The 22,868-nt window shown below is 47.5% G+C and overlaps 3 protein-coding genes across 4 annotated transcripts in view; all 3 read right to left on the bottom strand.

Annotated features, from left to right (window-relative positions):
• Positions 1 to 79: 79 nt before the first annotated feature.
• On the bottom strand, positions 80 to 5,311 carry RPS4X (ribosomal protein S4 X-linked). Its single transcript, XM_056859900.1, has 7 exons — positions 5,225 to 5,311; positions 3,816 to 3,893; positions 2,070 to 2,250; positions 1,592 to 1,689; positions 1,010 to 1,181; positions 592 to 749; positions 80 to 249 (listed from the first exon to the last, which is right to left on the bottom strand). Exons 1-7 carry the CDS (start codon positions 5,225 to 5,227, stop codon positions 148 to 150), a joined length of 792 nt encoding a protein of 263 aa, XP_056715878.1. The 5' UTR covers positions 5,228 to 5,311; the 3' UTR covers positions 80 to 147.
• A 2,823-nt stretch (positions 5,312 to 8,134) lies between these two features.
• HDAC8 (histone deacetylase 8) lies at positions 8,135 to 18,385 on the bottom strand. 2 transcript variants are annotated; one of them, XM_056859217.1, is made up of 11 exons: positions 18,261 to 18,385; positions 16,284 to 16,336; positions 15,745 to 15,875; positions 15,450 to 15,591; positions 14,773 to 14,885; positions 13,804 to 13,881; positions 12,746 to 12,854; positions 11,640 to 11,812; positions 10,909 to 11,003; positions 9,190 to 9,295; positions 8,135 to 8,196 (listed from the first exon to the last, which is right to left on the bottom strand). In XM_056859217.1, the coding sequence occupies exons 1-11, from the start codon at positions 18,348 to 18,350 to the stop codon at positions 8,174 to 8,176; spliced, it is 1,113 nt and encodes a 370-aa protein (XP_056715195.1). In that variant the 5' UTR covers positions 18,351 to 18,385; the 3' UTR covers positions 8,135 to 8,173. The 2 variants fall into 2 exon arrangements, with proteins under 2 accessions (XP_056715195.1, XP_056715194.1); XM_056859216.1 differs by lacking the exon at positions 13,804 to 13,881.
• Positions 18,386 to 22,022: 3,637 nt separating this feature from the next.
• PHKA1 (phosphorylase kinase regulatory subunit alpha 1) overlaps positions 22,023 to 22,868 on the bottom strand; it is a 32,334-nt gene continuing 31,488 nt past the window's right edge. Inside the window, exon 33 of the mRNA XM_056859218.1 lies at positions 22,023 to 22,229. Within this exon, the coding sequence (XP_056715196.1) occupies positions 22,056 to 22,229 (174 nt within the window). The 3' untranslated portion in view covers positions 22,023 to 22,055. The remainder of the gene's footprint in view (positions 22,230 to 22,868) is intronic.

Here is a 22,868-nt window from a genome sequence, read left to right as displayed (position 1 = left end):
GTCAATTTTACCATTTGAGGGGGGTTCTGCCTCAAATCATGAACAGAATGTCATGGGAGAGGGAAGAAAGATCCCAAGCAATGTTTGGAAAAAGTTTTATTTGTCAAAGGGTCTATGGGTGGATCTCTGTGCCAGCATTCCAGGGGCTCAGCCACTGCTCTGTTTGGCTGCCAACCTCTTGTCTCTCTCTTCAGCAATGGTGAGACGGATTCCCTTTCCGCGAGGAAGAGAGATCCAAGGCTTGTTACCCTGAAGCGACAAGGTGAGAAGTCACGATCTGGAACCACTGACCCTGCTCCCCCCTTTCTCAGAGAAGAGTAGGATGAGCCTCCACCAGTAAGATCCAAGATAGGCCACAGAGAATATCAGCAACAGCTCTCTCAATGAAATAAAGCCCTTGTGGATTCTCCTCCCCATTCCCCACTGGCAATGTAGAGGCTGGAAGCACATCCACTGAGCTCAGAGGGAACTCCGGCATCCGCTACAGAATGCAGCCCCACAGTGGACCGGCTTTGTCAATAAACTCCAGATTCAGTTTTGTGGCAACCAAGCAGGTTAACAGCCTAACCCCCCTTCTGAAAACCCTCTTACCTTGCCAATGACAAAGATGTTGGACAACCTGGTAGCAAAGCTGTTGCCATTTGCATCCTTCACATGAACCACATCAAATGAACCAGGATGCCTCTCCCGGTTGGTGATCACACCAATACGACCCAAGTTAGCTCCACCAGTCACCATGCACAAGTTACCTGTGGTGGGAAGGCGAGCAAATTATCAGACCCTCCTGTGCACACAGCCCTGTTAAGCAATGACTAAACCTGGCCAGCAGTCACAGAATGTTTCCTGCCTCCCAACCACCCCACATCCTCAGCCTTCCGCTTTTTGCTGCCTTTTACTCAGGCAGGCACACTTGCCATGAGAGTCCAGCTGTGGCTCACAGACCAACAATGCTGATCTTCTGCCAATTGCCCTCAACCAGAGTCACCCTCAATAAGACTGCAAAACAAACCTGTGTCAAACTTAATGAAGTCTGTGATCTTGCCGGTCTCCAGCTCAATCTGGATGGTGTCATTCACCTTGATGAGGGGGTCTGGGTAGCGGATGGTCCTGGCATCATGAGTTACAAGGTGAGGGATCCCTTTGGTACCTACAAAGATCTTCCTCACCTTGCACAGTTTGTACTGCAAAGACAAACCAGAGGAACAATTGCAACAAGCAGAGTCTCATGCGGGAAGACCCCATCACCAGGCAGGGTACTCTGGCTGTCCCCTTTTTACAATTTTTAAGACTGTCAGTCTAGGAAGACAACTGTTTCAGCCAATGACAGGGCTCTCACTTTTGACGGACTGCAAACGCAACCCACATATTTGGTGGTGGGGCTGGTATAGATTTTTGCACAAACCACTGTATCCCATAGTAACTCCAAAAAATTTCAATTGAGAGAACTACCAACACTCCTCAGGGCAAGCCAAGCTCTTTCCTGTAGACTCATCACCTTTAGAGATGACAAAATGGCTAGACACACCCAGACCACTGCATCCCACAGCTCCCAAATCATCCCAAGCATCCACGAGGCCAAGGACTTACTTACCTTTGCCTCTTCTGGGGTGATTCGGTGAACAGCAAAGCGGCCTTTCGTGTCATAAACGAGGCGGAAGTGTTCAGCTGTCTTCTCAATGCTGATTACATCTGACAAGACGAACACATAAGTCAGAAGCATTCAGCAAAAAATACTCGGCCAGGTCCTATCCCCATCAGAAAGTTGACTGTTGTCATGGCTTCAACACAATGTGCATTCAGAAAACCCATGATGTTAAATACAGCACACCTCCAGAAGAAAGAAACTACTGCCTATTCATCACAACCAGACCTGCAACATAGAATGAAGCGGCTGACGGTTTCCCAAACAAAGCTGAACACTTTCCTTCTTTACCCAAGAGTGTGCATTAGTGATCACGAACCTATGCCCAAAATCAGAAACTATCATAGCAGTCCAGTGGAAAAATGTGCTCCCACCCTGCCCCAATTTCGCTTTTGATATATTGATCCAGTGTTCAGTCTCTGCTCACCCATGAAGCCAGCAGGGTAGGTGATATCTGTGCGGACTTTGCCATCAATCTTGATAAACCTCTGCATGCAGATCTTCTTGACCTCATCACCAGTCAGGGCATACTTAAGCCTGTTCCTGAGGAAGATGATGAGTGGGAGGCACTCCCTTAGTTTGTGGGGACCTGTTGATGGACGAGGTGCCTAGAAACATAAGGGCCATGGACAGTCATGAGCAAGCTATCATATTCCAGCAAAACTACCTTCCAAAAGAAAGGGGTCCATAAAGTTGGCCCTGGGACAAGAACTTCACAAGTATACCCTCTCTTCAAACGAACTGGTTAAAAGTACTCCTCTAGTAAGCTCCTTCACAGTATAACAAGTTCAAGAATCTAGAGCTCAGCCAAGACTCTTCATGTAAGCACATGCAAATAGGTTCTTCATTTCTAAAGCACTGGGGGTTGCCTCTTCAAACTGCTCAAATGCAGCCTTCTCTCTAGTGTCAGCCTGCACTGGCTTCCTAAGTGGACACCACACTGCAGCCCATTATACACTCCAGGTCTGCATCAGTCTCAGTTTTAGCAGCAAAATTAGCACAACGCTGCCAGAAAACCCTCTTGCCTCTACAGATGAGGGTGAAGGGAGGGCAAGTAACTGCAGAAAACACAAATGTTCAAAAGCTACAACTTTCCTTAGAGGAAAACAAAGATCAGACTAGATTTGCTCCAGAATAGACCCAAACTAGATATAAAAAAGAGTAACCGAATAGCTCTTTGCTCTGCCAGACTCCTATATGGTGCATACGTCTATCCTACCAACTTTATACAAATATTTTTGCAGATAGAAATCTTCCACACAAACTTTATACAATTGACTCCTTGTATGAATTAACGACACAGAGAGCCAAGCTTATAACAAAACCACAAAATTGCCTTTCAGTGGGGGTTACTGCACTTGTATTCCCAGCGATGTATTAAGAGTTTGAAAAGGTTATAAAAAATACTGTTCGCACTTTCTATGTATTCCCACCAATGTATTAAGAAAAATGTATTAAAAAACTGATGTATTTGAAAACGTTATAAAAAATACTGTTCGCACTTTGGCCCCTTTAGCTGTGAAGACGTTTTCCAACCATTTATAAGCTGTGGTATCCAAAAACCCTTTTAAAGTGATTTTTTTTACAACATTTTCAAACTCTTAATACATCGCTGGGAATACAAAGTGCGGTAACCCCCAGTGTCTCTTCCTCTCTCAAGGTATAACTCATATGACACTTTTGCCAGCAACAGAGCATTTAAATCCACAAAAATGCAGAATAAGATTTAGGCTCAGCACTGCACCTTTCAAGCAAGAGTAGAATGAAGCTCCTGGTATCAACATCGTGCCCAGAGGCAAAAAATTAATCACAATCACAGCTGCCCAAGCCATCTTGAACCAGAGAAGAGGCAGAGTGTGAATATTTTAATACATAAACCCGCTGGGCCAAAATTTCCTTCACAATTACATTAGGTTCCCAATGACATTTTTTCCTAGAGTTAATGAAGGTTTTAGAAGACCAGCATAGCAGGAACTTCCCCAACTGGACAGTTTGCAAACGATGATAAGTCAATAAGGGCTAGACACAGCAGCAAAGAAAGCAACAACCTCAGGGAGCATGCAAGTTCCCCTATCAATGCAAACAGCAATAGTTTCCAAAGAGCAGGACTCAACCCAAATTGGTGACCCTCCTTTTATAAAGAAAGGCAAAGTGAAACATGCAATGTCCTTACAAAGACTCCCGTCAGTTTATCCAGCATCCAGTGCTTTGGAGCTGCCACACGCTTCAGGTGCTTCTTGGGTCCACGAGCCTGAGAAAATCAGAAGAAACAAATCACATCCTTGCTTTGGTCAAAGAATATATTTCCAATTACATCAGACAGGCAGCAGGTCTTAATTCCCAAGTAGCAGCTAAGGTAACAAATGGCCTTACAGTACCCTGCAACCTAAAATATTTTTCAGCAGAAGCTTTTGTGAACCTCAGCCAAAACCCACTTCACCATATACAAATAATTTGTTAATATATATATATATTAGCCTATGCTTTCTCTGAACAGCTCAGAGTGCTATAAAGCTTCTTCCCTCCATCACCCGCAATAATCCTGCGAAGCAGATTAGACTGAAATAGAGACTGGATTCTCACCAAGTAAGGTTCACATCAGAGATGGGATCTGAACCCAGGTCTCCCATACTAGTCCAGACACCCATTGCGCCACACTGCATACAATAAAAAGGTTGGGCTCTCTACCCACCCCACCTCATAGGACTGTTGTGAGGAAAACGAATGGGACCTCCCCATCAACATTTACCTTAGAACAAGGATAAGGAATAGAGGTCTCCATACTTCTCTGGAGTACCCCCTACCGCTGAAAAACCACAGATCCCGCCTCATGCCTATGTAATCCAGCCCTTCGCAAATAACCCCAAGCAGCTCAAAGAGGCTCCCCTAACCACGCAGGTGCCCAAAGGACTCACCTACACTCCAGTACGCTTTTGTAACAGTGGCCCAAAAGATCTCCTGGTAAAAATTGGCATCCAGACTGCTAGGGAAGCTGGGGGAAGGAATGTCTACCTAGATACAGGCTTGCTCTCTGTGTGCTTTAAGTAAGTGGGCTAAGAGTCATGGAGTGTCAGAGTGAACTATAAACAATGATAGGAGAAACTGGATGAAACTGCAACTGTACTGAGCCGCCTCTATGTCTGTAGTGCTATCAGCTTTACCCTGAACGTTGGTGGGTTGTCATATCTTGAATTTGGATAAATACCCCTTCCTCAGTATGATCGGGACTCAGAGATTTCTGCCCATTAGGGCCTCTGAGTCAGCAGCTGCAAATAAACTGTTTTCTTGAAATAACGATTTGGGTCTCTCTCCCCACCCCGCCCCCGAACCCCTGATTACCACAACATTTCCAAGGCACATGGAGGGAGGGTGGGTCGCTGTATCTACTCAGAGGCCGGTTCTCGGCCCATAGCCAGAGCCCCTCCCAGTGCCGAAGACAAGGACGCCCCCTCCCCATATCGGCACCCCCCAGTGGGGAAGAGCCGCCCGCTGCTTAGGACGCATCCCGGGGCGCCTCGCTCGGGGCAACGCCGCGGATGGCGACCGATCCCACTAGAGGAGAACCAAAGGCCGCATACTTACCATGGCCGCGCTCTGGTGAGAAAAGGGCAGCCACTTCCGTTCCGAGGCGGATATGCGACCAGAGAGCCAGGCTACGGCGGCCGTGAAGGAGCCACGAAGACCAAGGCGGAAGGGGCGGTGAGCAGCGTCACCTAGCGGCCACCGCCAGCATCGGAGCTGTTTCTGCGTACCTGTGTAGGTAGAGGCGAGACTGGCGTCCCAGGACGAGAACCCGCCCCACCCTCTCACATCCATCGGTAACTGATAGGGAACCTTGTAAGGAAGATGTTCTGCAAGATCTTAGCATCTTCATGCCCGGCATGTCTGGGTAAATTGGCGTGTCCAGCTGCATCTGGTTGGCCCCAGAGGAATGTATTGACTCCTGTTTATGGAGGTGATAGGGCTGACAATTGAAACCAGCGCCTTCTGCATCCAAACCATTGTAGGTAAGCCAATAGTAAAATTCCAAAAAACAACAACAGTTGTGTCATACCTTTTTATTACAACCAAGCCCAGAACTATTCATCAAGCTGGACCTTAGTTAAAAAGGGTGTGTGTGTTACAGGATGTGTTTCAGACTACATTGTTTTAGAGGGTGTTGGGTGCATCTCTGTTTGGCACAAATTCAGTTCCCAGAATACCATGACGAAAAGGAGACAGCAGTGGAAGCAATCACTTATAATTAGTATACTCAAGTGCATGTTTCTCTGTGGGGGGCAGATTTTTATTCTGAAGAAAAAGAAGAGTTGGTTTTTATATGCCAACTTTCTCTACCACTTAAAGAAGAATCAAACCGGCTTACAATCACCTCCCCCCCCCCCATAATAGACAGCCTGTGAGGGGGCTGAGAGAGTGTGATGCCCAGGGTTACCCAGCTGGCTTCATGTGTAGGAGAGGGGAAACAAATCCAGTTCACCAGATTAGTGTCCGCCACTCATGTGGAGGAGCAGGGAATCAAACCCGGTTCTCCAGATAAGAGTCCACTGCTCTTAACCACAATACCACGCTAGCTCCATTATCTGCATGATAATGTCCTCATTAGGGGCTCAGTTTGGTTAGAAACTACTGCTGAAACGAAAGAAATGACAACAGGAAGAGGGACAGACTAGCAGGAGGGAAAGTAAATATGAGAAGAACCAAGGAAGGAGGATTCCCACTCTCCCCTAGCCTCATCCAAGCCAATCCCATTCTCTGACCATCTGCCACAGCCAGAATATCCACATGCCCACAATCCAAATAAAATCCATTGTGCACACGCTCATGGATTCCCTCCGTGTTTGCTTTAGCTGGATTTTCCTATCACAGTTCCCTATCCTGTGAAGACGTGCAAATAACTAAGGCCACCCACCACAATTAATTTTTATTGTATAAATATCAGTGAGCTCAGGTGACTACAATATTAAATTTAAAAAGTTTTCTTGGTCCCTTCAAAAATTTAACGGTGCGATCCAACCAGCTTTTCCACAGGTAAAAAAGGGAAAAGTGGGTCACCTTTGAACACCAAAAATGCTATGCTGGTGTGCACGGGACCTGCACAAACCAAAGACAAGTGAGGGGGGGGGGCTGTAAGTAAGGAGGGGAATTAGCTGAGATTGAGTGAAAACTCTGGCTGGATTCAATGTAACATCTCCAATCCCCCCACATTTAATTGAAACTTCCTTTCAAAAATATCTATCAGGAAGAAGAGTATGAAGAAAGTCAAATTTGCACCAGCTCCCAAAAATCTCTAGCCTGCTTTTCTTCCAATAGGGCCCAAAGCAGTGTACCAATTCCACAGTAAAAACCACATAAGAAGCCAAACACAAACCTGCATCATTATCCATCTTCAGATGCCCTCCTATCAAGCTCACCTTGCAAAGCTTCCTAAAGGCTAGAAGGGTGGGAGCATTCCTAATGGCCTCACGCAGGCAACTCCAAAGGACTGGGACTGCAGCACATTTTGCTTGCTTGAGTCAAGAAAACATATTGGAAAGACTGAAGCTGCTGCAGGAATTTATACTGGGAGAGACGGCCCCTTCAAGAAGGTGGGCTCCTGCCATGAAGAGCTTTAAAATGTAATAACCAGCACTTTGAGTTGAACTTGGAAACATACAGGCAACCATCATTGCGATCTCGAAATAGGAGTGTCATGAGTGAAAGGGTGATCTTCAGACAACAGTGAAACCACCTTATTCTGAACTACTTGTTGTATATATTAGGGATGACCTTTTAAACACTGCCTAATTCTGTAATCCCCCTTGATCCTCAATGAGATAGGTGGATTATAAATGAATAATTTTTTAAAAAAATAAACCTCCGAGTCAAGTTCAAGCATGACCCAAGGTGGTTCGGGGTGCCACTCTCTATAAGACCTGCCTTATCTTCAATGGACTGGAGGGAACTGGGGCTGGTAGTTTCAACAGGCGTTCCCAGGGTCTCTCCCTGCCACCAGGACTTTGTGCCCTCCTCTCCTCAAAAGGGGACTGTGCCGAGCCCAACGTGGTATGGAGAATCGGGCAGTCAGCAGAACCTCTGAAGGACCATGCAAAAAGCCAGGCAGCAAATATATCAAATACTTTATTTTAAATTCAAACAGTTTTGAAAAGCCACCTCTCCCTCTGGTGAGGAGGCAGCCAATCCAAGAGGCAGAAGGCCCAAGGCCCACCCCCTCATCCCCAGGAGTACAGCGCGCCCCTGCCATGGGACAGGCAAGTTGTACCTGCGGTCCCCACAAAGTAGATAAGAAGGTAGAAAAATGAGCACCTAAGCCAAACACAGAAATGCTACCTCCCTTCCTTAAAAACCATCATAACAAGCCCCCACCCCCAAGAATTTGCTACTACTTTTTAAAAGTGGGTAAGACAACAGCATCGATGGTCATGGCAGAGGGGTGGCAGCGTCTTCTTCCAAAGTCCACCTGCAGCAGCAAACTGCATAGTTCTCAGTCTGTTTGGCCCAGGAGAAGTGGTAAGAGGAGCAGTCCTTTTCCTCCTACACCACATGCTTCAGATTCCCTGCAAACAGAGCAACATTCACAAAGCCCTTCTTCAGCAGGGAGGCGAAGGCTGAGTCAGCCATAAAAAGCAGGGAAGGGCACACACAGGGAGTGAAATTGGAGGGCCAAATTACTTAAGGCACTGGACAGCCATTCTCAGATTTTCAGACAGGTATTTTCCCCACAACGCGCAGCTACTGGGAGGAGAGGGAACGAACCTGGGGTGCGGCATTAGGGAAGAGGAGTTAGCCCCCTGCTCCCAAGTTGTTTATGCAGAGAAGGAAGTCATCTGTCCGTATTTTGCCTGTCCTTTCCACTGGGAGCTTAAAGCAACTTGGAAGGGGGACAAGAGGGCTTAGGTATGGAAGGGGGTAAGGAGAGTTAAACTCCTCTTCCCCAATGCTATGGATGAGACAGAGATCAGGGGCCCCACATATGCTTCTTGCATGTATGGGTATCTGAATACAGATCTCCAGTGCCAGGTGCAGCATGGCCCTGAGTGCCCTGCCACCCAAAGCTACTCTCAGGGTGAATTAGACAAGAGGTTTTAAAGGCTTCTATGTTTGAAAGACGCCACTTTACGAATGAAGACAGTGACAAGGATTTGTGGGCTGATCAGCATCATGTTATTCTGGTGCCAGAGACCCCTCCCCCAATTCCTAGCTGCCCCATTTAGAAATGTGTCCCATTCACAGCAGATATAGCCTCTGGAAAGTGGGAGGGGGGAGGAGGTTTAGACAAGGCATCATGCACGAAGTGCTACTTAAAAGCTACTGGATGCAAGAATGCTTTGTTGCATGCAGGGGGGGGGGGGAAGGACTTCCAGCAGTGTCCATATAGCAAGCCCAACATGAACTCCAACCCCAACAGATTTCTCACATGAGTGAAATGCAGCTTGGTTAAATGGGGGGAAAGAGAGGCCAAGTTCGGTGACTTCCCCAAGAGCCCTCCCAGTCTCCCCAATCCTCCTTTGCCCCCAGCGAGGAGGGGTCTGTTCCGCTAGAGACCTCACCTTTTACACAGCTGAGTATGTCCTGGATACTCTGAGGACTGTTGCGGTCCGGCCTGCAGCTTGGTGTGATTTCCAACACATAATCAGGGCCATATTCTGTGAAGAACTGAAAAGGGAACCGAGGGAAAGGAAGGATAAGGAGCAGAAATGCTGCCATTTCTGGCAGGTGGAAGTGGGGCAAGATGCCCAGGAAGGTCTTGGGGGAAAGCAAATGAAGCCCAGCAGGCTGACTGCCTCCCCTATCCCAGCTCCATCCCTGATGGTCAAGGCAAAAAGGCTGCTTCCCCATGGGGGGAACCCAATCCCCTTCTGCCCCCTGCATTCTTCTCTCTGCCCTTCATCCCTTGGCCTCCTTCTCATGGGCAGACCTCTGATTTTAGTGAGAGCAACCATCACACTTTTCAGTAAAAGTTTGCCAATTCAGACTTCTCAGCTGGGAAAGCCCAACTGAGACACCTGCAGGCATCGTATTTGAGTGCTTTTGTTTTTACACCCTTCCTGGCCCCCTTTGAAAATGGGTGCCAAAGCTGCTGTCAGAACTTGATATGGAACACTGTGCCATGAATGTATGAGCCTACTTTTATACCAGCATTTCAGCAGAATTTGAATTGGGAGAAAATAAGGCCTCACCAGTGGGCAGAAAAAGACAAAGGAATTATTTCTTCACACAATGCATAGTTAAATTGTGGATCTCCCTGCCTCAGGATGTGGTGATGGCTGCCAACTTGGAAGGCTTTAAGAGGGGAGTGGCCATGTTCATGGAGGAGAGGGGTATTCATGGCTACTAGTAAAAATGGATACTAGTCATGATGCATACCTATTCCCTCCAGGATCAGAGGAGCATGCCTATTATACTAGGTGCTGTGGAACACAGGCAGGATGGTGCTGTTGCAGCCATCTTGTTTGTGGGCTTCCTAGAGGCACCTGGTTGGCCACTGTGTGAACAGACCGCCGGACTTGATGGACCTTGGTCTGATCCAGCATGGCCTTTGTTATGTTCTTATGTATGTTCTTATTCCTACAGGTTTCGCAAAATTTGATTGACAATATATTTTGCATTTTCCTCCCCTAAAAATGGTGCAAAGGTTTGAGCTGAAAATGCAGAATTGTATCCTGAACCTATTTATTTCTGACATTTCAATGTTCAAGGGAGATACCATTAAATTAGTAAGCAGGGTGTGAGCAGGATAGTGGGCAAGCTATATAGAACCTGTACATTTGAGTCACAGCAGCACTTCTAGATAGCCAACCGACAACAGGAAAACACCACTGGGGGGGGGCAGAGATTAACCCCTTCCCCAGTTCATTTTTAGGGTCCAGATACTATTTAAGTATTTGAAAAACTGCATGACGTCCATTCACGGATCTCCAAATGCTGTATCTAATGCCCTCAATCTCTATGCTACCCCAGTACAAAAGACCCAGACATAAATCAAGGCAGTGTAGGGTTTTTTGTTTGTTTATTTTGGTCTTTAATACCAGAGTTCTTTATGAAAACAGGGAAGCCCAGGGAACCTGACTGGCTTTTGAAAACTCCTGGAAAAGGATGCAGATTGTCTCAAGATTTTTTGTTTTGTTTGAGAACAAGCCAGCCTGCTGCTGCAGAGACAGTGTGCTATTGTTATCCGATTGCTTTTAACAAGACTGTATTGAATGGCCAGGACCTGAAATGACTCTGCTGTTGTGCACAGAGGAAGAGAGGTCACATTAGCACCTCACCTCATGATCTGGGATCTCAGAGGATAGCGTTTTCCCAAGAATGACTGCGGTCAAATATGTCCAGCAGCGAGCTGTGTTGGCCAGATGGTATCCTCCTGTGTCCAGGACAGAATGTCAAGTCAGGAAGAAGCAGAAAGACAGGCAGTCATGATGGGAACGGGTGATAAGCAGGAACATCTCTTTGCATTTGCACTCCAGAGAAATAAGGTTTTTCATTTTCAACCCCAGAAACACAGGCCTGGCGACTGTACTTGTAACCACCTGGATTCTGCAAGCTAGCTAAAGTTCTGACATTTAAACACCAACTGCAAGCCCTAATGGTTGGTGGCAAAAAACCTACTTGGGTTAAATCTGGGGTTCAGGTATCTCCAAAAGCTTACCTGTTCTGATCGGAAAGCCCTTCTTTCTGCCTAGGGGCTGCCAGCAGTAGAAGGAAAGGCACTCTGCACATGCATGAAGTTTCTCATATCCTGGGGCTGATCCCTGAAGACAGCCCCGTCCCAGACTGATCCCAGAGTGAACTGCCTGGAACCACCCTCCACTCAGAAACCAGGCAAGTGGACACAAGAGGCATGATCAAGAATGAGGTTCTCCCTGCAAGTCCCACTGAAAGGACTGGGAGCTGCAAAGCGGAGCTGCGGAGAACTTCCTGTGGCCGGTGCCTTTGTCACCCTTTAGCCACTACAAAGGAATCACAACCAATGTCCCTGGGAGACTCTGTCCCCACTCACCTCCTCCCAGGATGAGGGTCGGCAGCTGCCAGTGCAGAACATACTTCAAGCACCGGCCAACACCCACGGGGGTCAGGTTAAATGAGCACATGGGGTCACCAGCAATCGTATCAGCTCCCAATTGCAGGACCACAGCTTCAGGGTTGAATGCCACGTAGACCTCCTTCAACACCCTGCAAGGAAGAAGACAGGCTATTACCCTGCATGCTTCTTTGGAAGTGGTACTAAGACCGTGTCACTAAAATATCAACGACCGGGCACCCTGGGTCCTTTGCCATTTTAAGCACCACGTGGAACTCTAGGTTTACTGCAGGTTAAAATCTCTGGCACAAACAAGAATTTGCCTCACACAGGAAGGGAGGTCTCCATCTCTCCCCGTGAGCTGGCAAACTGAGGTCAACGTTCTTCCCCCAGGAACAAGCAGCCTAAAGTGCCTTTTTGTTGCCGAGAATTTAGAGGAAAGAGGTCAAGTGACTGAAGTGCATCAAATGAGGGAGAGAGGGAGGCCATAAGGGCAGGCTGGAAAAAGCCAAACTCTCACATTTGTCCAGTGAAAGCCAAAACCTGAGATGCCTCCTGGGGAGCAGCAAAAAGCTGCAAGCCTTTCAAAATCTCACAGAGAATCTAGGAGTGTTCAAGGCCAATCCTAGAGACTTAACTTGAATAATCAGGAAATATCCTGCTTATGTACAGCAGGGCTGAAAAGGACAATCCCTCACACACGCAGACGATGCTAATCCCCCAAAGTTAGGCAGGCAGGCAAAATAAGCGGGGAGGAGAGGGGGGTTGAGGATGATAAATTACATGCTGAGGAGAAAAAGCTGATGATCCAGGGAAGACTTTGAAGGAGGAGATACATCCTGTTTTGATGGCCTCTGAGGAGGGCTGCATAGATGAGCAGAAACTACCTAATGCTAAGAGCAGTTTGACAAATGGAACCAATTATGGGGGGTGGGGGTGTGCCTCCCCTGGAACTCTTCAAACAGAGGCTGGACCGCATCTGTCCATTACATTCAAACTCTGCATTTCTTGAAATGAGCAGGGAGGGAGGTTGGGCTAGATGGCCTATAAAGCCACTTCCAGCTCTAGGGTTCCCTGACTCTTACGTCTCACAGATCTGATAGTATCTCTCATCTTGAACGCCATCCTGGATGGGCACATTGACACTGTAATAGCGCCCTTTTCCCAGGCCCACATCAGTCACGTCTCCTGTTCCTGTGCAAGGCAGAAAAGAGAATGTCACAAACTCAGATTAAAGAGACCGACAGACAGTGTGTGGGTCTGTGTGTGTAGGGTGCTTTCTGCCATGGCAGATATACAAAGGGTCACCGCCATTTGCTCTGCAAGTGCCTTGAATAAAGTGAGATGGCAAGTTAACTGGACTGAGGGCACTGCCTGCCCCAAAGGTACCGTGGCAAGGATGGCAGGGCTGGCATGAAACAAAATGGCAGCACTGAAGTTCACTCACACCCTCCAGAATTTGGGACAGTCTCGCTAGGCATCCTGAAAAAGCAGGGCTGTCAAGGGCAAGAGAAGGAGCCGGCCAGCAGAGGAGAAAGGATGATACCAAGCCCCTTGTCTTGCCCTGCTCCACAGTACTGACAATCTCCAGAGCTCTCTCTGCAAGACCAACACCATGTCATTCTTTGCAGTGCTGCATCACGCTAACTGTGGGCACAACACATCCTATGCTCACCTGCATGTAAGGATGAACCAGTGGCCTAAGGCAGCTTTGCATGTTATAATGAAGCTGATTTGGGAAAACTAGGAGAGGCTTTGGCAGAGCAAACGTTGTCGCACATAAATCCAAGGACCAGCAGCCACACACTCAACTCTGGGAACATTACCCAGGAAAACCAAAGTGACAGATGCAAATCCAAGGGGAAACACACAGTTAAAGAAATGGGCTGCCTCTTACATGTTGTACATTTCCGTGTATCAAAAAGCCTCACTTGTTCCTGTAAGTTGCAGGATGGAAACCACAAAACACATTGGGATTCCTGCATCCTACAAGTTGCAAGATGGAAACCACAAAACACATTGTGGTTTCTGCATCCCATTTCTCTCACCAGAAGCAGTGGGGTGGTGGGCAGGGCAGTGATAGAAGGAGAATCACAGATGAAACGAAGGGAAGAAGTTCTCAGTGTAACAAAGGATCACTTGCCTGGGAAAAACCCTGGTGAAAATTTGTGCAGAGAGACCGTCATGACTTTGGAGGTGAAACTGAAAGCATCTTCAACACCTGAGTGGGCAAGAGAAAGTCAACACAGAAGGAGATGCTAACCACTCTGCATACAACTTGGGCATCAGCTATGCACGGGCTCACCATATGAGGGTCCAGCCCAAGAAGATGCATCCCTGGAGCTACGGATGGAATGGAAGAGGTGCATGTGGGGCCGGAAGGTGGCCCAACTGCACACCCATCTGAAGCCAAGCTCAAACATGGCCTGAATGGGTCCTGACTTTGAAAAGCAGGAGGTGGCATCAGAGGGTCCTACCATGTACAGCTGCTGCCCCCAGAATTGGGCAGTCCATTCCCATAGCACCATAAATTAAGGTAACTTTAACATATGTCAAAATGCGGAGAGTGCGGGGGAGCTTCCCAGACAACCGCAGCACAAACCAATCAGAAAATATGGGATGCCAAGGGGAGAGATATACAAAAAATGAAATACACCATAAAAGTCTGTAGATTGGCAAGTGTGAAACTGGGTATAAACGAGGCCTCATTCCAGCCAGGCAACAGCTGGCTTTGTTCAAAGTTGCGACAAGGTTCCCTTGGAGCTGCAGCCCAGACTCCCAGATGAACCAAGAGGGGGACCACAGACACCCCACTCTCTACACAGGATGTTCTGGATAGCCACGCTGACTTTGCCGCAATATGTACAACTAGCTAAGAGAGAAGAGCCCTTCACTTGATTAATATCCTCATTGGCTCGTGTCTTTGGATGAGTTTATCCTAGTCAAAGTCCCCTTAATGGACCAGGAGGATGGGGGGGTGGGGGTGGCAGCCCTCAAGTTCTCTGTTAGGCCATAAGAACTCTGATTTAGCCCACTTCAGTGCACGTAGGCTTTGTTCATAAGGGGGGGCTGACGAAGGCAACAATGAGACTAGTGTCAGAAGGCTACTTACCATCCCCATGATGCACATCCAGGTCCACATAGAGGACGCGGTCAAATTTTCGCCGCAACTGTAGGATGCCCAGAACAGCATCATTCAAGTAACAGAAGCCGGAAGCTTCATCTCTGCAAACAAAACATCACGTTGAGAGGTGGACCTATTAGCAGCTGCCATATTAATTCTTCACAGCTGATGAACCCAACAACCTCTGTGCCATTTGTGGATAGAGAGAAGGCAGGTCTTCTTACAGAAAGATTATCCTTTATGAAAAAGGAGGCAGCACAGGACAAATATGTTATTGCATTAAAGAGTAAACAGATGAGTCAGCAGCCAACCAGCACAAAGAAGGACATGTCTGGAGAGCAAACTGCCCACTCTGTCAGGCAAGGTAGACATTCTCAGCTTCTGAAGCAGGTAATCTGGGCCAAAGAGGGCTCAGGAACATTTGTAGCAAACTAGGCCTCAGCCTCCTCTTCTTAGGAGCTCTGTATGCTCCTGCCACAGCTGCTGCTCATTGTGCCATTCAACCAACCTCCTCTCCCACCCCAAAACACACAACAACGCAACTCTCCCTCTCACAGTGCTATCTTTCTCCTCCTGCTGCACTTTTGGGGGGGAAACGTTACAGCCTGCCAGGCATAATTCAGACACCAGCTAGGAAAAGATAAGACAAAAAGGTGCGTCCTTACTTCTTGGCGTGATGCCACCCTCCAGCCCAGTTGATCGCTACCTTACACTTGCCATCCACCAGACACTGGGCTGCTGTAATGGTGGCTCCTCCCACGGCAGCAGCATAGTCAAAGATCCCTTCCGTGGCGGGGCAGTCATAACCTGCAGAGACCACGGGTGGGGGGCTGTAGCAAGGCACGAAGAGGCCCCCTGGTGTAAGTGGGTCCCCAGCATACCGACTGCCCAGAACCCTTCCACTTGGTTGCCCTGCCCTGCCTTCTGGCGTGGGACTCACCTAGGCCATGAGCTCCTCACCTAGGCCATAATCCACAGATTCTGGATGGTCATCATCACCCTCCTCGCTGACCTTCTGCAGGTGCTGCAGGTAGGCATCCGTATGGAAGCTCGCCATCTCTTCCATGGAGGCCACCTTGGGCCGGACTACCCTAGGAAAACCAAGAGGAGGCAGAGAGGTAAAGCTCATCCCTTGCATCACAACCAGCATAGAAAGAAGCAGGCTAGAACAAGGTTCAGAGGCAAAAGAACAGGGCACATGCATAGGTGGATACTAGGACCCCTTCGACATCTGATCAGAGGATGCCTGCTTGAATCTCCCTCTCCAGGAAAGCTTTTTGGCTCTAAGGTGACATCACATTAAATTCTGAGAAAATGAAACCTTACCACATATTACTCAGTTATGAATTACACAAATTATAAGAGCTGTCCATAATGTTAGCATTCAGAAAATGGAAAACTCAAAGAACAAAACCCCACAGCAACTGGCAGACATTTTCATAATCTTCAAACAGCTCAGATCCAGAAGGCCTTCGGTAAGGTGTGTTGCTTCCACCTACCTCATGTGATTGAGCAGGGAGTATGCTTTGATCAAGGAATGCACCATGCTGGCCTGTAGGGAAGACATGTACAAAGAGAGCAACTGATCTTTTAAAAAATGTTTATTTTATTTCATTTATACCCCCACTTTTCTTCCAAGTGGGGAACCAACGTGACTTACAACATTGTTGCCTTCTCCATGTTATCTTCACAACAACCTTGCAAGGAAAGGCTAAGAGTGTGCGACCAACCCAAGCTTCCATGGCAGAGTGGGGATTTGAATATGGGTCTCCCAGATCCTACTCTGACATTCTAACCACGAAATAATGCTGATTCTGAGCGTAATTCAATTGGCCTTATAGTATCTCAAGCCCAGCACTCTTCTCTTTCAGTGCATATACAACTGCATACACACACACACACAGCCATTATCTGCCTGTCACAACACCAAGCATTGTGCCAATGTCATCCCCCTCTGCTTGCAATCAAAAAGACACGTGAACACATGAAGCTGCCTTATACTGAATCAGACCCTTGGTCCATCAAAGTCAGTATTGTCTACTCAGATTGGCAGCAGCTCTCCAGGGTCTCACTCCATACATCCAGGGCAACGAACTACACAAGCCATCCATGACCCACACAGCATAAAGAAAAACTGTCCCTGGTTTGAACACCACAGCCCAGACCCTCAATCTGTATTTTGTAGTCTCAACTGGAAATTAGTTTCTCCATTCAGTCAGTAGCTCTGTGTGAAATTATGGTAAACAACAAAAACCAAGTGTTTCTGACACTTCTTCAAAGGATACAACTATACTGAACTCTGAATTAAAAACAGCTTTTAAACACAACTCTCCACAGTCTTCCGCCCCATGTACTATTTCTTTTCACAAGGAGCATAGGTGCCCAGCCTGGCCCCTTCCAAGGTCTTTACCAGCTTCACAATAGACATTCAGTTGGCGCAGTTTCCGTCGCCCCACCCAATCACTACCAGTTCAGTCTTAGGAAAATCTGCAACAGTAGAATGTTTACCTCTCACACCATGCAACTGCCAAAGCAGGTGAGCCGGCACCTGCTCTGCATGGTCTGGTTTCTGCCGTTTTAACATCGTTTCTGATGTATATGGAATTATACAAGCACTAAAACACTTTCAATGTAGCAGGGGGGGTGTTCTCTCAGCCCTTTTTAAGCTTCTCCACAGCTGCTATTACCGTAACCGGCGTGGAGACAGAGAGCCAGTTGCAGTGGCTGGAGTTTTCGAAAGAACCGGATTCAAATCCTCCCTCAGCCATGAGTGAGTCACCTCGAGCCAGCCATTCTATATTAGCCTGTTAGTTAGTTATGAGGATGAGGAACAGAGAACCGTATACGCCACTCTTTTCAAGGAAAGGTGAAAACAAACGCAACAAAGCGGTCGTTTTGCTTCGCCCCCCAATGGGGCCGGAGCTGGCCAAGACAGTCCAAGCCCTTAATAAACCCATAGAGACCCAGACCGGGTAAGGACAACGCTAACCCTCCCTGGAGAGCAGTGGTTCCCAACGTGCGGCACATGCCCCACAGGGGGGCAATTTGATTTTTAAGGGGGGCAATTGGAGAATGAGTTATTAACAGTGAATTTTTTTTTGCATTTCTTATGGTTCTAGGGTCCTCGTATACAGTATATAAATATATATTGTGACATACACATTTTTAAAATTAAAATCTGAATGTACACGGCGGTCAGCTGGTGACAATGGAGAGGGGGAAAGCCCGCTAAGAATTCTATGTCACAGGGGGGGGGGGGATCAGGATTGTAGAGATGCTTAGGTGGGGCATGGCCAAAAAAAGGTTGGGAACCACCGCTGTAGAGGAACAGCAGCAGCAACGACGACTATCGCCCCAACCCCTTCCAACCTACAATGTATTTGCCCCGTGACCAAAGGGGGGGGGGAGATGGCTTATTATCCCCTGCCCTCTCGACCCCTGCCTCCCTGCCTCCCGGCCCACTTCCGGCCACGCACCCGCTGGGGGACTTTGCAGAGGACGTCACACCGCGCGACGTACTCGGGGCTGTACACATAGACCGGTGGTGGGGCAGACGGCTCCGCCATTTGAGCCCCCGTAGCCGCCCGGCCGGCTGCTTCCGGGCTAGGAACGCAGGTTGCCGCCCAGACGTTAATAGGGGGGTGAAGACTTCCTCTGCCGCGGAATTCTGGGAAATGTAGTTCCACCAGGGAAGAAACTTCCTTTTCTGAACGGAGGCCACTCAGCCATGGTTTTACGGCTCTTCACCTCCGAGGCTTTTATTGCAATCGGGAGATCGGTATGCACGTGTTATTGGTGGTGGTGGTGGTTTAAATTCCACCCCACGTCTGTGGCTTGATCTCACATGGTCCTAAGGGATAAGAGTCCCCTCTGAGGATAGGCAGAGTATTTCTAACTCACTCTTCTGTGAAGATAATTCGCAGTGGGTAGCCGTGTTAGTCTGTCTGCAGTAGTAGAAAAGGGCAAGAGTCCAGGAGCACCTTAAAGACTAACAAGAATATTTTCTGGTAGGGTATATGAGCTTTTGTGAGCCACAGCTCACTTCTTCAGAGCAAGAGTCCAGTAGCACCTTAAAGACTAACAAGAATATTTTCTGGCAGGGTATGAGCTTTCATGAACTAACCAAGTAGTAGAAAAGGGCAAGAGTCCAGGAGCACCTTAAAGACTAACAAGAATATTTTCTGGTAGGGTATGAGCTTTCGTGAACCACAGCTCACTTCTTCAGATATTCATACCCTACCAGAAAATATTTTTTGTTAGTCTTTAAGGTGCAACTGGACTCTTGCCCTTTTCTATCACTCTTCTGTGTGGGCATGTAAAGTGTAGGGTTTTGATGGCAAGAGACTTAACAGAAGTGGTTTTCCATTGCCTGCCTCTGCATAGCGACCCTGGACTTCTTAGTGGTCTCCCATTTGAAGTGCCCTGGTTGTCTTATAGAGTCCAATGAAGACAACTAGGAGGAGGTTAAAAAGAGCAACAATTCTTTATTTAGCTAAACACAGACCTGGGGGTGAAATAACCCACAAATAAGATGCAGAGTTACTCACCCCAGAAACAAAGGAAGCTTAGGATCATTTATGCATTCGCACGGGGCAGGCCCATGGCTGCTGACAAGCAGATTGATACACAAAAGCACCAATGCACATTAAATGTCTACTTCACTCTAATTAGCATAGCCATAGATATTGCCCGAAGCCGTCTCTAAGCAAGTTTTAGGTCTTGTGATCTTGGAAGTAGAAAACACATTCCTAAGGATGAAGGTACCAAGCAGAGAGAGCATGATTTTTTGGTTCATGGCTCCCGGATGCCAACTTCCCCAAAGCTTCCATGTGTGTGCATATGAGTACATAGTATTTTATACCAGCCCTTATATCTGGGCATTACACATTCCACTACTAACCAGGGCCAATCCTGCTTAACGTCTGAGATCTGGCATAGGCTTAGCCTGTAGCATCCAAGTATCAATCTTAATCTTTTAGTGAAACAAGAACTTTCTGAAGTTATTTGGGCATATGTGTGTGGTGGAGCCTAGAAGAAGGTGGTACATTTGCTGGCCCATCTCCAGGCAAAAAACGTTTTATAAAAGTGAGGGAGATTTCCTTCCTTCTCCTGCAGAAGGATCACACTTGATCTCTAGTAAAAGGATTTCTAATAGCGGATGTTCAGAAAGAACTCTCTCCCACGAAAGCCCTTATCTGAAGACTAAGCTTCAGGTTTGACTATTTAAAACAGTTATATATTTATATATTCAAAATGGAAAAATATACTTCCTTTACTTTCCACAAGGCTACTGTGGTCATTTACCAGCTAAATTTCCATTTCAGTAAAGTATTGGTTATTAAAAATTCTTCCCTCCATTCAGTATTACACTTCAGCCCACTGATAGGTTTGGTTCTAATTTCACCATTACCAGCTAGTGCATGATAAAACACAAAACAAAACAGTGATGAAATAGAGGTATTTAATTCTAGGCTTTTTCAATCTTCACTTAAAGGTACAGTTTTACAATTTTATTAGGGGGTGGGGGGACAAAACAAAGCCACACACAAAAAACCTCCCAAAGAGCAAGGTATGGAGTGGAGTTTCCAGAAGTAATACAGCTAATGAGCCCTGGTTGAATAGAAAGTGCAACTGGATAATTCGGTAAATTATCACAAAGTGCATTGCAATAACCAGCCCAAACATGTAAACCCAGTAAACACATTTATGAGATACATTTTTGCATCCCAGATTGAGATGGGTGGGTACATCATCCCCTGATTCCTTCGCAAAAGATTTGGCACTTAAAACCAAGCAGGCAAGCACAACTATCACACTTATTGATTCACACTAAAGTGGGGCCATGTTACCAGCCAGGAGCTAGGCTTGGAACACAGCCCCTTTCTGGAGCTCATCCAAGCCTGCTGTCTTCTAGGAATTTAGCTCTGCCCCTATGCTTAGCTCCTTTGTTGGATGGGAAGCCTGGAGTCACATATTCCTGAAGTGGCAACATGCCATCACCAGGGATTTCAGTCCTTTCATGGGCTACAGCGGGCTCCCCCTTCCCAGAAAGTCATACTGACATTTTAAATACTTGGCAAAGACATTTATTTCAAACACGCAGTGGTAACTTTCAGCCCTGGAAACTGCATCTCACCATAAAGACCAAGCACTTTCCTTCAAGGCTTGTTGATTTGCTGAGAATCAAACAACTCTCCCACGTGGCCCACGGCCAATCATTTGCCTTGGAGAAGGGCAGCTGGAGCCTTAAGACACATCATCTTAGTGGCACATCCACCCTCACCAGCTCATCTGCTGGCCAAGGCTGGCCATGCGAGTCAGAGGTCTGTTTCAAGCCTTTTGGCAGATCCTCTCAGTGGAGGCAGGAAGACAGACCAAAAGCCCCCACTGAGGAGGAGGAGAAGAAGAAAATGCTGAACCCTCATCTTCCTGCAGTTGCGCTCACTGACACTGGCGTGCACTTGAAGTGACTTGCATTTGGCAAGCTGCTTCTGCTCAGACAAGTAGTTTGTACATGAGATGGTTTGTGGTACATGATACTGCCTTGATTGACACAAAGCAGCCAAAGTTCCACCCTATGGTCAGGGTGTCAGCGAGTGAAGAGAAGTACCCTGGGGCTAGTGTTGCTGGAGAACAATGGGTGACATTAAAGGCACTCAAGGCGTTTGTACTGGAGAGACTACAAACAAGACTAGTACCCTAGGTAAGAAGCAGCAGCATATCTGACTGATCAAAGTCTCACAGAGTGCAGGTAAAAATCCCAGGTTAAATGGAGAGAAAAATCCTATCCAGTAACAAAGTCTGCAGCTGCATGCAAGTAGGAATCCCCATAAAAACAGATGCCCAGAGCTTGAGAAGCCCTCTTGACCTCTACGTTCAAACTCCAGCAGTAGGGTTGTGCAAATGGAAGCCATCAGCCTGAGGGGGATCCCATCCCAGAAATCTCTGCCTGAAAAGCACAGAACCTCCTTGAAGCAAAGGGGGTTCTGAATATCCAGTATTCTTGATTGTGTGCAGACGCAGCTCCTTGCACACAATACATACTTCCTGCAATGCTCAGAAGAGTCCCTTTCTCATCCCAAGGCAGACATTGCAGCACAAAGTTAATCTCCAGTGGTGCTGCCCCAAGGCAGGTTCAGTCACCAGAACCAGATGGCTTTGCTGAGGAGAGGTGATCCATCTGCCAACCAGATAGTTCAGTGCTGGCCTTCAACCCTAAACATAAATCCCCAGGTTGTTCTTCCAGCTCATGCAGAGAAACCCAAACGGGGCTACTGCATGGTACAGCCACTGCTGGGGAGGAACTCCTGCACATAGGTGACCACTGCTTTGGAGAGGTAAGTCATGGTGCCAAACCTGCCACTAGGGGCGCTGTCATAGAGCAAGGTGCAGATCCCTGTGGCTGGGTCCCTTTCCAGCATGTTGTCATCGGCGCCCAGGGCTTTCTGTTTCAGTGGGGAAGGAGAAGGAAGAGGAGTTATTGCTGGAGTTTAGCATTCAGAGCTGACATTCCCCACTCCCCCATTTTATAACTCTGCTGTTCTGCAAACAAACTCAGGCACGCCTTTATCCATCTCCCATGTTTCTTGGAGGTTGCACAGATTGCTTTTACAGAGTTTGGACATTTAATGTTGGCAACCCTACTGAAACCTCCAGGTACTAGCTGGAGATCTCCTGCTATTACAACTGATCTCCAGCCGATAGAGATCATTTTCCCTGGAGAAAATGGCCGCTTTGGCCATTGGACCCTATGGCATTGAAGTCCCTCCCCTCCCCAAACCCTGCCCTCCTCAGGCTCCGCCGCAAAAACCTCCCACCGGTGGCAAAGAGGGACCTGGCAACCCTATGTTTCAGCCATGTAATGGGGTGGATCCAACCATCCTCCGAGGGCCTTCCTCCAACATAAGTGGCTCTTCATCCAACGGAAAAGCCACTAAAGTTGGAAGAATGATCCTTAGGATGGAGGAAGGCTTCAAGCATGGGGAGTATTTAAACTGGGGAAGGCTCCACAGATTGAATGTTGCAGCTTAGCATTTAATGGCAGCATATCCCAGCCCCCAACATTCCCACTCAGAACAAGGCTG

Source organism: Euleptes europaea, chromosome 13 (genome assembly GCF_029931775.1).
Source record: "Euleptes europaea isolate rEulEur1 chromosome 13, rEulEur1.hap1, whole genome shotgun sequence".
Taxonomy (NCBI): domain Eukaryota; kingdom Metazoa; phylum Chordata; class Lepidosauria; order Squamata; family Sphaerodactylidae; genus Euleptes; species Euleptes europaea.
Note: the sequence above shows the minus strand (reverse complement) of the source record. Positions and strands in the feature narration are given on the sequence as shown.